This window comes from Triticum aestivum, chromosome 1B (genome assembly GCF_018294505.1).
Source record: "Triticum aestivum cultivar Chinese Spring chromosome 1B, IWGSC CS RefSeq v2.1, whole genome shotgun sequence".
NCBI classification, from domain to species: domain Eukaryota; kingdom Viridiplantae; phylum Streptophyta; class Magnoliopsida; order Poales; family Poaceae; genus Triticum; species Triticum aestivum.
In genome coordinates, this window is record NC_057795.1 from 30,219,241 (window position 1) to 30,235,399 (window position 16,159).

Genomic DNA, 16,159 nt, shown 5'->3' on the forward strand with positions numbered 1-16,159 from the left:
GACGGATACATGAAAACCTGCAACAAGTCTAGGAAGGATGCTTTGTCGATGCTGATTAAAGAGGACCATGACTTCATTGGCCAAGAACTGTTAATTGTTGATTTTGACGAGTTTTTCCAGTTCTACAATCAACAGGCCCTCGACAAATCACTTGTGGCTTGCTACTGTCTGTAAATCCTACTTTCTGTAATTAAGTCTCTATATATACAGCTCAGCTCTTTCATTGCATGTATATATAATTATCCTCACTATATTATGCAGATTGAAGATCGTCGAATGCAGAAAAGCATAAATCTATGACATTGGGTTCATTAACCCAAAATTCATACATGTATACACGGTCAAAAAAAGCCGAAGAGACCGAGGACAACTTGCTCAAATCGTTGCTCAAAAATCAAACCAAAGATAAAATGCTCTTTCCTTACAACTTCAAGTGAGTGTTACACTGTCTTGTGCATATTTAGTTTCCCTTATTACTTGAGGTTGTAGTCATGTAACTCATGAGTTGTGCATGCGTGCGCAATTTCCACTTTATTCTCCTAGTGATTAAGCTTGAGAAGGGAGAAGTAACCGTCTTAGACTCGAGACGAAAAGATCCCGAGGACTAAGCAGACATGACTGGAATGCCACGGAAATAAGTTCAATCAATCATTGTCGCACCATATCGGCAACTTTGTTCATTTACTGATATCAAGTATATAATTATTTTCTTTGTCTGGCAAAATTTGGAAAAAGTTCACCGCAATTTCTCCGGCACTGTCGACAGAGCTGACATTTAAGCAACCGAAAGTAACTATTATACCTAGTTCCGCGCATCTCCCATTGATTGTAGCTAGTTTAATCAATACCATTTAGCATGCTTGCTTATCAGTTTGATTGACCTCTATTTCTCGTAAAGTGCTTGTGGCAAGAACATGGAAATGATTTCTGTGGATACTACGTTTGCGAGCTCATCTACAACGAGACAGCCAAGAATAAGCGGGGTTACACTGAAAAACAATATCAAGTGCGTAAGCAAAAATATTCACAATTGTATTTTATTACCATCATTTGTGTTGAGTTTGATTCATACACATGTATTGACCCTCTTCTTCGATTTAGATCTGCTAGCTGCGGGATGAGCTCCTACCACATGATCGCATAAAAGTAATTCAAGAGGAATTGGCGGGATTCTTTCTTGACCACGTCATCAAGAAATCCAGAGAATACCATGTGGCACTTGACTTCAGACTTTAATGATTGTAATAGATCTTATATTGTATATATGTAGCTAGTAGCGTCGGATAGATATACGAAAACTTGTTGTTTGACCAATCTCTCGGAGAAGGAGAGGTCGATCACTTCTCTCTGTATATGTTCTTGACGATCTTCTGTACTTAATGGTTTCCTTCATTTTCTTACTAGCTAGCTAGCGTGTCGAGTCTTCTCTATACGTATAGTACGTAGCGTCAAACAAGCACGGAGATAAGAGAGGGCACTTCTCTGTATTAGCTAGCTAACACAATATATGAAACCCCTAAATTAACCCTACAAAACCCCCAAAACCCCCGCACCCCTCCCCCTTTTAAAAAAAACAAAAACCCCACGCCCTGAACTGCTGACGCGTGGATGTCTTTTGGTCCCGGTTGGTGCCACCAACCGGGACAAAAGGCCGTCCTGCCTGGGCAAGCCGCAGCGGCCACGTGGAGCCCCATCTGTCCCGGTTCGTAGGCGAACCGGGACTAAAAGTATTGGGCTTAGTACCGACCCTTTAGTCCCGGTTTGGGAACCGGGACAAATAGGCCTTATGAACCGGGACAAATGGGTCTTTTTCTAGTGCTAGTAGTTTAGTTAGAGTTAGGACATGTGTTTCCCTCGTCGTCGTTTGGATGGCAGCGACCTCGACGGTTGGAATAAATATTCCCCGGTCCTGGCTCCATCTTGGCGGTGTCATGGCGGTGATGGCAATTGCAGTGATTTCTTTGGGACTTTCTTTCTATTTTTTGGGGCGGATTTTCTGCATATGTTCTTGGGCTTGTATCTTCCTTGTCCCTTCCTGAGTGATTACATGTAGGTGTGTTGTATTGGGACTTGTGATGAATAACTCAATGGTAATATTCTAAAAAAAAAACAGGTGCATAATGCTCAATGTTCAGCAGATATTCACTTGGTGGGTTGGTGAGGCACGTGAACAAAGATGGCAGGAGCAGTTCAACGGTTGTGGCAAATCAAGCTAAGTATAGCTAGTCTATGGTTGCAAGCCTGCAACCATCTCTACTTTCTTAAATTTGTACCTTTTCATCAAATTATTGAATAAAGAACTTTGTATTGATTCCAAACTAGAAAAGTATTCTTATTTGTGTTGGAAAACATAGTAGAAAAACAAACGTACATGCAAGTCCAAGATCAATATGAAGAAGCAAATACGTTAGATCAGATCTTTACCAATTAGAACGCAGTGCACAGAAGAGTTAGTGAAGATCGTTAGTGCAGATTCCCGCAGCTACAGTTAAACCTCCCAACTGCAATTTTCTTTCTGTGGAACTAGGATCAAAGATATGTTTTCATGACTACTTTTTTCATAGACATAGTGCATTTTTCATATACATCTAATTTTTTATATAGTTTAACATTTCAAAATACATGTTTAACATTTTTTCAAATGCTTCTTTGAATACATGTTTTTTTTCAAATACATGTTCAAGCATTTTTTAGAAAACTATGCAAACAATTTTTTTCACTAGATACACAATTTCCTTAAAATGTCACAAATGTTTTGTTCAAAACACGCAAGTTTTTTTTTTTTGCAATTGTAACATACATTTTTCTGAATGATACATAACACTATTTTGAATCACATGAATTTTTTTCTACATTGTATAACTTTTCAAAAAAAAGTCGCTTACATTATTTTTGAACATGTGAACATTTTAGAAACGTCACATACATATTTTTACCCTACATTTACATTTTTTGTATGTGTGACGAGCATACAAAAAAAATAACTATGCTATTTGTAGTACATGTATTTAGTATTTTTTTCCAAATATAGAAAAAGTAAAAAAACATGCATGCGACGCCAGTGAAACGAGGCAACGTGGTTTCTTGGCCGCCTCGCTGCAGGCGACGCGGTCTTCTGTCCCGCTTAAAGTGAGACATGGACTCGTCCGTGACTCTCACAACCAACCGCACAACGAGTTAAAGGTCTTCTTTTTTGACGTGAGTTAAGAGGTCTTATGTCTATATGGGCTAGATTTTTTTTAAGAGTGTACCTTCTTATGCAGATATTTCAATTCGGTTAGTTTTATCCATTGCCCTGGGGAGGCCTATATGGCGGCTGATGTATTAGCTAGTAGGAGTAGATCAGAAGCGCCGAGGACTATTGTTTGGCAACCTGAGCCTCCGGATTTCCTAATTGATGTAACAAATGATGTATCCGTATTCGTGCATGAAATATAAACCGCCACAGTATTCCCTTAAAAAAAGAGGTCTTCTTTCCACATTATTTTTGTTTTTTTAGATTCTGTCTACATTGTATAAAGAGAAGGGGCCTCTTAACTATGGCTTAACATCGTGTATAAAGAGAAGGGAAAGACCGACCAGCGTGGGCCTGTTGTCTCGGCGCTGCAGTCGTATTTGGGCTAGCCCAGGCGAACGGTTTAAGAGGCCCCGACGTTGGCCCAAACATAAAGGTCTCCTCGGCTCGGGCCGCTCCAGCCGATAAAAAAAGAGAGATACGAACACCGCCGCTCGCCGATGGCTAGTTGGCGGCCGGCGGCGGCGATCCGGTGCCGCTGGCGCTGGTAGAGGGGACGCGGCTGTACGTGCCTGAATGGCCGGAAGAAGATCGCTGAATCCGCCCCGCCGCCGCCAGTCTCAGCTCGAGGTGAGCACACTGGCCCTTAACCTAACTCTGCTTGACTTATCGGTTTATTATCATCTGCCCCTGAAAATGCAACCTTCGCCCCTGAAAAATTCTCAGATTTTGTTCAGTGATGTAGCTATGGGGATGCGGTGGTCTTCTATGTGATTGCTTTGCCTAGTCGCCGGTCGCCACACATTGGGGATTGGGGTAGTACTGTACAGAGGGCAGTTGGGAATTGAACAATCAAATGTTTTGCAACTCGTACAGAAACTGGTGTTACTTACGCTCCTTTAGAATTCATTGTCCTGCTGTTGAACACAACAATTAAAGTTTATCATAATCTAGGCTGGATACCGACGACAATACGCTATGGGCGATTCTGATGTAGCTGGTTCTAATTCAAGTTTAACACATTGATGTACATCATTTTTTAGAGTGAAATAGATCTTATATATTGTATATCAAGGGCTGTTACAATCCTTACACAATCAAAGGGGAAACAAAACTACTACTCCATAATTTTATAGTGAAAGAGAGCTTATATATTGCACATCAGCTACAAGAGCAGCTTCCTCGTCTGTTCTAGCATAATATGCAAGCTGGTGGGCAGCTCCATTGCTCTCTCTTATGACATTACACATGCAGCCTGCACTCCGGAAAAATCTCCATCACTCCCTCGGTCAGTCTCTTCTCTGAATTCTTTGACAACGCCTACTACTCCGCTGTGTAGTCCATTTCAGCCACAGCCGGCCACCCTGTAAATTTCAGCTAACTGACGGAGGCCAACCAGCCATCACATCGATAGCTTGTAAGCCTCCTCTGCCTCAGAGCACGCTCTTATCTTTCTAATTAGCGTAAGTGGGATAGATTATTTGGATTTAGGTACCTTTGTCTTGTTTCATTTAAGGATACCGTGAAAGATCTCTTATAATAGAATTTGTAATTTCTTACAAGGTTGACAAAATGGAAAAGAAAAAGGGGCCCAAGGCTATATCAGTTTAGAATTACTTATGACCATTCAGGAACAGAGAGAAACAAGTCATCTGCATAACAGAGTACAATCCTTCTTCCATTACATGTCAGATCTGAATTTGTCAACAGAAAACTGAAACAGAATAAGAATTCATAGAAGGCAACTACAGAGACACCACAGAGCAGTGGCTTGGTAGATGTTTTGCACTGTTGGTATTGTCTCCACCAGACCACTGTTCTAATGGTAGATGTTTTACAGTGTATATTTGTCATACACTGTACCCTTCTAACTTACATCAGGTTGTACAAGGTATGCAGTTGCAGTTTTTGGCAACAACATGGCAGCTCTGTAAGACTGATCCAGCTTACAAAACATCAATTTTTAAGAAAATACAATTGGAAAAATATTATCATTTATCATTTAAAAAGATCCAAAGCCTTCTGCACACTGTCTTCTCTTCAGTTTCTTGATCCTCTATTCAACAGATAGGCAAGGGCTCACCGTTCCACTCTTTGAGGCACTCGAGCAGTGCGTCGATGTGCTTGCCTTGGTTCATGGCGATAAACACCTTGTCCACCTCTTCCCCAGGAGACCGCGTCTTCTCCCCAGTCAGGTACTCAGTCCCAAGCTCCTTGCGCACCAACCTGTAGAGCGGGTATGACCGGCATTCGGTGATACGGTTCTGCAGCGCGGCGGTGCCGTTCTCCACGGAGATCCGGGCAGCCTCAACCTCCTTTGGTAGCTCTGCACGGAGCTCCTGCTCGAACGCGGCAAGCTTGGCAAAGACAGATGACTCCACGTCGAGCTCGGCCTCACCATTGGCCAAGGCGTGCTCCACGAGAACCGCACGCATCTTCTGCATCAGTGGGTAGTTGGCGCTGCAAGGGTCGTCTGCATACGCGAACACCGCCTCACGGTCTATCGTGAGCAGCAGGTCCTTCTCGCAGAATCGCGCATTGTGGAGGTGCCCATTGTTGGTGGTGCTCAATGTCTTCCTGGCTGTCATCTTCACGCAGTTCTTGACGGCATCCTTGACATTCTCCTCGAGATGGCGGAGGTCGATGGCCTGACACAAGGCGACCATGAATGTGGATGACATGAGCTTGAGTATGTCAATGGCCTCGGCGGTCTTCCTGGAGGAGATGAGACCAAGAGAGTTGATATCTTGATTGTGTTGCTCGGCGCTTTGGACATGGTTGGTCACCGGGTTGCCCAAGAACTGGAGCTCGGAGCAGTATGAGGCCATGGCAATCTCAGCTCCCTTGAAGCCATAGTCCAAACTCGGGTTGCGCCCGCCGGAGAGGTTGGAAGGCAAACCGTTGTTGTAGAGGTCGTTCACCAGCTCCGAGAACTGGGCAAACATGAGCTTGCCGATCGCAGCAATGGCAAGCCTGGTGTTGTCCATGGACACGCCGATGGGCGTACCCTGGAAGTTGCCGCCATGGATGGCCTTGCCACGGGAGACGTCAATGAGTGGGTTGTCGTTGACAGAGTTGATCTCACGCTCGATTGACTTGGTGGCAGCGCGTATCACCTCTATCTGGGGGCCAAGCCATTGTGGCGATGTTCGGAGTGCATACCTATCTTGCTTTGGCTTCATCAACGGGTCAAGCTCGCCGAGCTTCTTTGCGAGTGCCATGTAGGAGCTTCCTTCAAGGATGTGCTCCATGATGGCGGCAGCTTCGATCTGCCCGGGGTGGTGCTTTAGCTTGTGTGTCAAGTGGTCGGTGTACTCAGGCTTGCCGTTCATGACCTCGCAGAAGATGGCCGATAGAACCTCGGCAAGGAGGCTAAGGATGTTAGCCTCGAAAAGCACCATGGATGCAAGCCCAGAGCCCACTGCCGTGCCGTTCACCATGGCAAGCCCTTCCTTGGGCTGCAGCTCAAAGAAGCCATGCTGGATACCGGCGATCTTGAATGCCTCGGCCGCGTTAACCTTGCTGCCGTCTGGGGCAGTGGCCACGGAGTTTGCCCGACCGGTCACCAGGCCCGCGATATAGGAAAGTGGAACAAGGTCGCCGGAGGCGGTGATCGTGCCCCGGAGCGGCAGGCATGGTGTCACGTTGGCGTTGAGAAGCGCAGCGACCGTCTCGAGGATCTCGAAGCGGATGCCGGAGTACCCCTGGAGCAGAGTGTTGACACGGACGAGCATCGCCGCCCTTGTCGCCGCGGCAGGCAGAACATGTTCGTGGCCACCGGTGCCAAAGGCTCCGGCATTAAGGAATCTGAACAAGCAATAAGTGCACAAGAAAATAAGGCTTCCAGATCACAAAAGAAAAAGGAGTACAGGACGATCAACTACTGAAATATCTAATTTGTTGTTGGTTTAGTTCAACTGATTCGTACCTGATGAGCTCCCTCTGGAGAGCACCGCCCTCCTTGGTCCTCCGGTGGGATGTGGCGCCGAAGCCGGTGGTGACACCATAGCTGTCTGTGCCGTTCGCCATGCTGTTCATGACCCAGTCACTGCTCTCCTTGACCCGGCCGCGGGCAGACTCATCGAGCTCCACCCTGGTGTCGCTGCCGGTGGCCACAGCGGCGACCATGGCGATGGTCAGGCTGGCCCCCTCCATGGTCACCACCGGCCTACGGTACTCCTCAACCATCCGCTTCACCGCGTCCAAATGGCTCACGGACAGCTCCTCCGCCGCCTTCCCCCAGTTCAGTGGGTCGGCCCGTGCAGGCTGCGCCACGCACAAGCTATTGCCGTTGCCGGCGACCTTCCCGTTCTCGCACTCCATCGAGATATGCAAATTAAGAAGTAAGCTAGAAACTTGGCAGCTGTAAGTATGTGTATCTGGATGAACTCTGTAAGTGGTAGAAGGACTTGCGCTGAAGTGGAGCTCAAACTGGAGAGGAAAGCGAGGGAGGCTCTTCTTGGAGAGGAATGGAGGAAGAGCATGGGTTAAATAGGTAGGGTGGTGGGTGGGTGGGTGTGGACTTGACCCCTGGATTGGTCCTAGTCAGGGTTGGTGTATTCTTGTGTTAATCATGCATGCAACGACCCAGATTGCTCTTAGGAGAAACGAATCTAGCTAGCTACTTGGTCCATGCCACTCGTCTTCTTCGTTCTAATGGTGAACGTTTCAAACAAGCGTACGTAGTGGCTGCTTGCACGATGCATAAACTACTACTGTAGGAAATCGTATTAAAAAACAGCTACACGCACGGAGGTATGGTCTTTGCTTTGACAAAGTATCTGTGACTCGTCCAAAGCAGTTGTTATCTGCCTAATGATCCACAATAGCTTTCACTTTCACTAGTATTTTGTTGGGTGCAACGAACCCCACATATTCTATTTAATCTTAAGCTTGCACGTGTTCGGTCACCAGCGAGGGATATTCCGGTTTGCACTGGTCCTAGAGCGCTGCATGATATGTATACCACCGTACGTGTGAAAGATGTAGTGCCACTTGACTTGCCAGATTTCTTAGTGCCACTTGACTTGCCAGACTTAAGTTTGCTCGGTGGAAACGATTTCTTAGGAAAAACAACGGCATCCTCTCGTCAGTCATCCGCGTGCACATGTGAACGCCATCACAAGCTTGCCACAGAAAATTAGGACCAGATATGCGTGAGTGGTCAAGTCGTTGGTCACACCAAGTCGTGTCTGTGTCCATATTTCATTGCCGACTTAGCCAAGTTTCAGTCGACGCGCCTCCCGTCGGATCTTTCTTTGCTTCATGATTCGCGCGAGAAGTGCTTTGTCTTGTTTGGGCCTATGTAACGCCCGTGTCCAGCCTGTTTGCTGGTTTTTCTCTTTTCTGTTTGGCATCTCTGTGTGTCAAGGGACAGGGAGGGTTTCTAAGTGGGCTGGATAGTTATTAGGGGGGCCTTTTTTCGTTTGTTTTTATTTTCTTTTGTTTCTCCATTATCCCCTTTTTTTTCAGCTATTATACTGTAGATTGGATTAACCCTTCTCCAGACCCTACGCAAGCGGGAGCTACATGCACCGGGCTGCCTTTTTTTATTATACTGTAGATCTGAGGGGATTTGCTGGTTCTAGTAGGTTTCAGTAGATTAGATTAAGCAGCTATCTAAGGGGTTCTCTCAGTTCAGTAGTTTGGACGATGTAGAGCACTAGTAGAAAAACACCTAATAGTCCCGGTTCGTAAGGGCCTTTAGTCCCGGTTCATGAATTGGGACTAATGGGTCGTTACTAATACCTCCACTCATTAGTCCCGGTTCAAACACGAACCGGGACCAATGTGCCTACACGTGGCATTGTGCGCCGAGCCCAGTCAGGAGGCCTTTGGTCCCGGTTGGAGGCACCAACCGGGACCAAAAGTCCATGTTTTTTTTAGAAAAGTGGCTGGTTTAGGGGGTTTGGGGTTATTTTTAGCTTGTTATTAGCTAGCTAATAGAGAGAAGTGTCCTTTCTTATATCTTCGTCCTTGGTTTACCAACGCTGCTGCTATATATGTTCATTTCACCCGCTGATATAATAACTCATGCATGCTCGCATCATACATCATCATATATAATAACAAGTCCTACTAATCATGCATCATCATACAACTTCTACTCGTTATTAATAATAAGTCATACGATCATCATCCTCATAGTCATCGAACCCAACCCTACATAATTGTTCTTAGCACATGATTATCAGTATCAGGTAGGACATGACCTAAACACCCTTAAGGTAAAATAGCATAAAACAATATAGACCCTGACTCTCCATTATGAAGAATGGCGATCATCCTGTCTCCAATTCTTGCCCTTCGCTGATTTTTGCTTCCAAGAAGCTCCTTACGACTGTCCATACATTTTTTCCATTCTTTGATTGTCATGTCTCCACTTCTTTTAGAAACCCGGTATGGACAGTTTAGATTCGTAGGAAGACCTGGTTGTATCAAAACATGAAGGCTACCGTGCGTATACATCAGATGAGGCACACAATCATTCGGGATTATCTGTTGAAAAACATAGTAATAACTTCGTAGTTAGCAATGATGTACTAGTTTTAGAAGTGTGCAAAAAGATGCACGGATGTCGTAATAGTAAAAAATCTTACCAGGGTATCTCCATGGTAGTTACCGTAGTTCAACATGTGCACTAGTGGCACGTATTGACCATAATGTTGAGGAGTTTGATTGTAGATATTGTAATTCTCAAGATCAGTACAAAATGCGACCAGATGATTTTTCTCCTGATAAGTTAATTCGGAGCCTTCGGTGTAGTAGGTTCTGCCTACTATCTTCTGCACATTCTTTGAAGAATGAAAATAAGTTGTCAATGAAAATAAGTTGTCAACTATTTTGAAATAAACAATATAAATTACTTAATAACTATGTTAAGCTCACATGGGGGAAGAATTGGAGGTGTATCCACAAGGACGAAAATCGAAGGTCTCTCTTGCGCGATTGTAGGATCACCAAGATCCATGGTGACTAGCATACCCTCATCAAAACCATACATCTTGCAAAGTGCTTCCCAGTTTTTGCAACCAAAATGGGTTACACTCTGAGCATTGTACAGCTTTACTTGAAAATCTACACCATGATGGGTACTTAGTATAATTTTTTTGGTTTCCATACTTTCATGGTCTTCAAAACCCATCCTCTCCAAGACATAGCGTCTTGCAAAGCATGGGATAAGCTAGTCGAATTGGAAAAGATGAAAAATACACGTTAAAATAGTTGAAGTCATGCTTAATTATGAAAAAAACTATTGTTGTCGTTGCGTACCGTATGAACATCGAAGGTCTCCTTGAACTTAATGCTGAAGCGCCGATCTTCTTCCAGCTCAATGAACCTGTCACACATACCTCGGTCGTCGTGGCACCAGTCGCACTCCCCCGGGCGGTTTTCATCGTCCGAGTACGACATTTCCGGCCTAAGTTCATAATTCAAATATTAAATATATGTACTAAAAAACATAAATTAGATCATTAATATTAATCACGGGTTGACTATCGGTGATGGTACGTAGCTCCTCCTTTCATTCCCGAGTGCATTATTACAACAAATTGTCTAGCACACGGGAATGAAGGAGAAGCTACCCCCACGACAGCGTGGATGATGGAGGGGGCTCCTATATTTCTGCATAGAGTGCTCTTCAATTTTAGCATTCAAAGTAGGAGTACTTTTCCAATATGAGTGTCGGTGTCAAAACCGGCGGATCTCGGGTAGGGGGTCCCGAACTATGCGTCTAGGCGGATGGTAACAGGAGACAAGGGACACGATGTTTTTACCCAGGTTCGGGCCCTCTCGATGGAGGTAAAACCCTACTCATGCTTGATTAATATTGATGATATGGGTAGTACAAGAGTGGATCTACCACGAGATCAGAGATGCTAAACCCTAGAAGCTAGCCTATGGTATGATTGTTGTTCGTCCTACGGACTAAAACTCTCCGGTTTATATAGACACCGGAGAGGGCTAGGGTTACACAGAGTCGGTTACAATGGGAGGAGATCTTCATATCGTATCGCCAAGCTTGCCTTCCACGTCAAGGAAAGTCCCATCCGAACACGGGACGGAGTCTTCAATCTTGTATCTTCATAGTCCGGGAGTCCGGCCAAAGGTCATAGTCTGGCCATCCGGACACCCCCTAATCCAGGACTCCCTCAGTAGCCCATGAACCAGGCTTCAATGACGACGAGTCCGACACGCAAATTGTCTTCGGCATTGCAAGGCGGGTTCCTCCTCCGAATACTTCATAGAAGATGTTAAACACAAGGACAGTGTCCGGCTCTGCAAAAATAAGTTCCACATACCACTGTAGAGAGAATAATATCCGCACAAATCTAATCTGCTGACGTATTCCGTAGCGTGACATCACACCACGGCCAAGACTTTATTTGAATCATTTTACTGTTCCACCTCAGCGCGTTTAGCGAGGCGGTTTCCTTGGCACGTGTTGTCAAAGCAGAGATCGTGTCCCCTTATTTTGGGATTCTCATGAATACGGGCGTGGGTAACCCAACCGCGCCATTAACCGCGACGCTTGGGAGATAAGCGAGTTTTATTAGACTGGTGGGGGCTCGTAGTTTCGGCCGCCCATATAAGGGGATAAGAATCTACCCTTTCCATTTACGCCTTCTTCCTCCTTTGCTTATTCGTCCCTGCGCGCTCGAGCTCCAACGCCCAAGCCCGCACTTCCCACCTCAAGCTTCTCCAATCATGTCCGGAGCGGGAGGTAGATGGATGGCCTCCTCCGTCACGGAGGGGCAAATCAAAAAGCTGAGGAAGGCCGGATACCTGTCTAACAACATCGCGCACCGGCTTCCAGATGAGGGGCAACTCATCCCCACCCCTGGGCCCCTTGAGAGGGTTGTATTTCTCCCCCATTTCCTCCGCGGACTCGGTTTTCCTCTTCACCCGTTCGTCCGGGGGCTCATGTTCTACTACGTCCTGGACTTCCATGATTTGGCCCCGAACTTCATCCTCAACATCTCGGCGTTTATCATCGTGTGCGAGGCCTTCCTCCGTATCCAGCCTCACTTTGGCCTATGGATGAAGATCTTCAGCGTCAAGCCGAAGGTCATGGGCGGCCGCCAAGCGGAGTGCGGAGGTGCCATGGTGGGCAAGATAGCTAACGTTACATGGCTCGAGGGCGCCTTCGTAGAGACCATCAAAGGGTGGCAATCGGGGTGGTTGTATATCACCGAGCCACGTGACCCTGAATGGGCAGCGTCCCCTGAATTCTGATCTGGCATCCCCACACGGCTCACGTCTTGGAAAGAGACGGGTCTGTTGTGGGGTAATTCGGCTGAAGTGACCGGACTTCAAACCTGCATCAAAGACCTGATCGGCAGGAAGGTTAAACTTGTCACCGTAGTTCAGGTCATGCTCTTCCGCCGGATTCTCCCGTGTCAACGACGGGCTTTCAACTTGTGGGAGTTCGACCCGGCCCAACACCAGACCCTGTCCCGGCTCTTCGAAACAAAGCACAAGGATGCCTGGAAGGTGCTATTCAAGAGCTCCGAGGTCTCCCCTCCCGTCACCGAGGATCGCGGATTCTGCGCCAAGCGCCAAGCCAGTGCAGTGAGCTTAATTTTCCCTTTACGGGGTATTTGTTTTTCATGGATTTGATTCTATGTGGGATCTAAATCCCCATCTCATTAACAGGACTGGCAGAAGAAGGCCAGACAGATCAACTGTCCGGCTCCCTTGCCCGAAGACCCAGCGGACGCTCGCTTGACGAAGCTGCTGGTTCCGGCACCTCATGTGGTGCCGGAGAAGAAGGCCAAGAAGAAGACCATGGGGACCCGAAAGAGTTCCCGGCGCCTGGTGGTGTCGGATTCATCGCCGGACAACCCCGAAGCACCCTCCGCCTCTGAGGATGAGGAGGAGGAAGAAGAAGAAGACTCTGCCCCTCCAACGGGGGAAGGAAAGAAAAGGAAGGCCGCCCCAACTGGGGAGGCCGGAGGGTCCAAGAAGGGGAAGACCCTTCTGCCGGACTACACCTCCGATGCCGAAGACGGCGGGGAGGACTGGCCATCCAGGGTCAAGCCCCTGGCAAAATCGTAAGTGTCCGGTTACCCGAATGACTTATGGCGCTCCTCTATTATTCGGTAGCTTCTGACGCCGAATTTAATTATGCAGTCCGCCCAGAGCTCAGCTCGACGATTCGACGAGCTGCTCCTTGGATTCGTCGCTGGCGACCTCCGTCCATCCGGAGGCGCCGGACAATTTGCTGGAGGTGCTTAACGGCGCCTCCATCGACGAGGAACACCGCACTGTTATGAGTGCGGTGATTAAGAAGGTTCAGTCCGCTAAGAGCGGGCTGACAGAAGCCTGTACAAGTCTGTTAACAGGCTTTGAGGTATGTGTTCGAAAACATATAAAAATGTTACCGCATAGACAGTAGCCCCTGATGCTCAGTTCGGCGTTCGGAAAGAAAAGCTGAGCTAAGGATCTAAAAAGATATACGCAAGAGTCTAACAAAAATATGTCAATATGGGAATGCAGGCTGTGCTGCTGACCTCTGCCGCACTGACTGCGGAGGTTAATGCCTTGAAGGAGAACCTCGAACGGTCCGAGAACGAGCTCGGCCGTGCCAAGAAGCAGCTCGAGGACAAGGTGTTGGGGAACGTTGCAGAAAATTAAAAAAATTTCTACGGTTTCACCAAGATCCATCTATGAGTTCATCTAAGCAACGAGTCATGGGAGAGAGATTGCATCTACATACCACTTGTAGATCGCGTGCGGAAGCGTTCGAGAGAGCAGTGATGATGGAGTCGTACTCGCCGTGATCCAAATCACCGATGACCAAGTGCCGAACGGACAACACCTCCGCGTTCAACACACGTATGGAGCGGATGACGTCTCCTCCTTCTTGATCCAGCAAGGGGAAAGAAGAGGTTGATGATGATCCAGCAGCACAACGGCGTGGTGGTGGATGCAGCAGAACTCCGGCAGGGCTCCGCCAAGCTGCTGCGGGAGGAGGACGAGGTGTACCAGGGGGGAGGGAGGCGCCAAGACACAAGGGTGCGGCTGCCCTCCCCCTTTCCCTCCTTTGTATAGGCCCCCAGGGGGGGCGCCGGCCCTGGGAGATCCAATCTCCCAAGGGGGCGGCGGCCAGGGGGGGTGGAGTGCCCCCCAAGGCAAGTGGTGCCCCCACCACCTAGGGTTTCCAACCCTAGGCGCAGGGGGGGCAAGGGGGGGCGCACCAGCCCACTAGGGGCTGGTTCCCCTCCCACTTCAGCCCACGGGGCCCTCCGGGATAGGTGGCCCCACCCGGTGGACCCCCGGGACCCTCCCGGTGGTCCCGATACAATACCGGGTGACCCCGAAACTTTCCCGATGGCCGAAACAGCACTTCCTATATATAATTCTTTACCTCCGGACCATTCCGGAACTCCTGGTGATGTCCGGGATCTCATACGGGACTCCGAACAACATTCGGTTTGCTGCATACTCATATTCATACAACCCTAGCGTCACCGAACCTTAAGTGTGTAGACCCTACGGGTTCGGGAGATATGCAGACATGACCGAGACGGCTCTCCGGTCAATAACCAACAATGGGATCTGGATACCCATGTTGGCTCCCACATACTCCTCAATGATCTCATTGGATGAACCACGATGTCAAGGATTCAAGCAACCCCGTATACTATTCCCTTTGTCAGACGGTATGTCACTTGCCCGAGATTCGATCGTCGGTATCCCAATACCTCGTTCAATCTCGTTACTGGCAAGTCACTTTACTCATAGTGCATGATCCCGTGACCAGACACTTGGTCACTTTGAGCTCATTATGATGATGCACTACCGAGTGGGCCCAGTGATACCTCTCCGTTCTATGGAGTGACAAATCCCAGTCTTGATCCGTGTCAACCCAATAGACACTTTCGGAGATACCTGTAGTGCACCTTTATAGTCACCCAGTTACGTTGTGACGTTTGGTACACCCAAAGCACTCCTACGGTATCCGGGAGTTACACGATTTCATGGTCTAAGGAAGAAATACTTGACAATGGAAAAGCTCTAGCAAAATGAACTACACGATCTTGTGCTATGCTTAGGATTGGGTCTTGTCCATCACGTCATTCTCCTAATGACGTGATCCCGTTGTCAATGACATCTAATGTCCATAGTCAGGAAACCATGACTATCTGTTGACCAACGAGCTAGTCAACTAGAGGCTTACTAGGGACGTATTGTGGTCTATGTATTCACACGTGTATTATGATTTCCGGATAATACAATTATAGCATGAATAAAAGACAATTATCATGAACAAGGAAATATAATAATAATCCTTTTATTATTGCCTCCAGGGCATATTTCCAACAGTCTCCAACTTGCACTAGAGTCAATAATCTAGTTACATTGTGATGAATCGAACACCCATAGAGTTCTGTTGTTGATCATGTTTTTCTCGCGAAAGAGGTTTAGTCAACGGATCTGCGACATTCAGATCCGTATGTACTTTGCAAATATCTATATATCCATCTTGAACATTTTCACGGATGGAGTTGAAACGACGCTTGATGTGCCTGGTCTTCTTGTGAAACCTGGGCTCCTTGGCAAGGGCAATAGCTCCAGTGTTGTCACAGAAGAGTTTGATCGGCCCCGACGCATTGGGTATGATTCCTAGGTCGGTGATGAACTCCTTCACCCATATTGCTTCATGCGCTGCCTCCGAGGCTGCCATGTACTCCGCTTCACATGTAGATCCCGCCACGACGCTCTGCTTGGAGCTGCACCAGCTTACTGCCCCACCATTCAACATATACACGTATCCGGTTTGTGACTTAGAGTCATCCAGATCTGTGTCGAAGCTAGCGTCGACGTAACCCTTTACGACGAGCTCTTCGTCACCTCCATAAACGAGAAACATGTCCTTTGTCCTTTTCAGGTACTTCAGGATATTCTTAACCGATGTCT

General features: G+C 47.3%; 1 protein-coding gene across 1 annotated transcript; it reads right to left on the reverse strand.

The window, feature by feature from the left end:
• Positions 1–4,930: 4,930 nt before the first annotated feature.
• LOC123105215 (phenylalanine ammonia-lyase-like) lies at positions 4,931–7,682 on the reverse strand. Its single transcript, XM_044527241.1, has 2 exons — positions 7,164–7,682; positions 4,931–7,042 (listed from the first exon to the last, which is right to left on the reverse strand). Exons 1-2 carry the CDS (start codon positions 7,556–7,558, stop codon positions 5,296–5,298), a joined length of 2,142 nt encoding a protein of 713 aa, XP_044383176.1. The 5' UTR covers positions 7,559–7,682; the 3' UTR covers positions 4,931–5,295.
• Positions 7,683–16,159: the final 8,477 nt, after the last annotated feature.

What these genes read in the sequence shown, in the direction of transcription:
- LOC123105215 (XM_044527241.1), bottom strand. Translation starts at nt 7,558, where the DNA reads ATGGAGTGCGAGAACGGGAAGGTCGCCGGCAACGGCAATAGCTTGTGC. An exon ending in CTCCAGAGGGAGCTCATCAG is followed by an intron (nt 7,043 to 7,163) that starts GTACGAATCAGT and finishes TTGCTTGTTCAG; the next exon opens with ATTCCTTAATGCCGGAGCCT.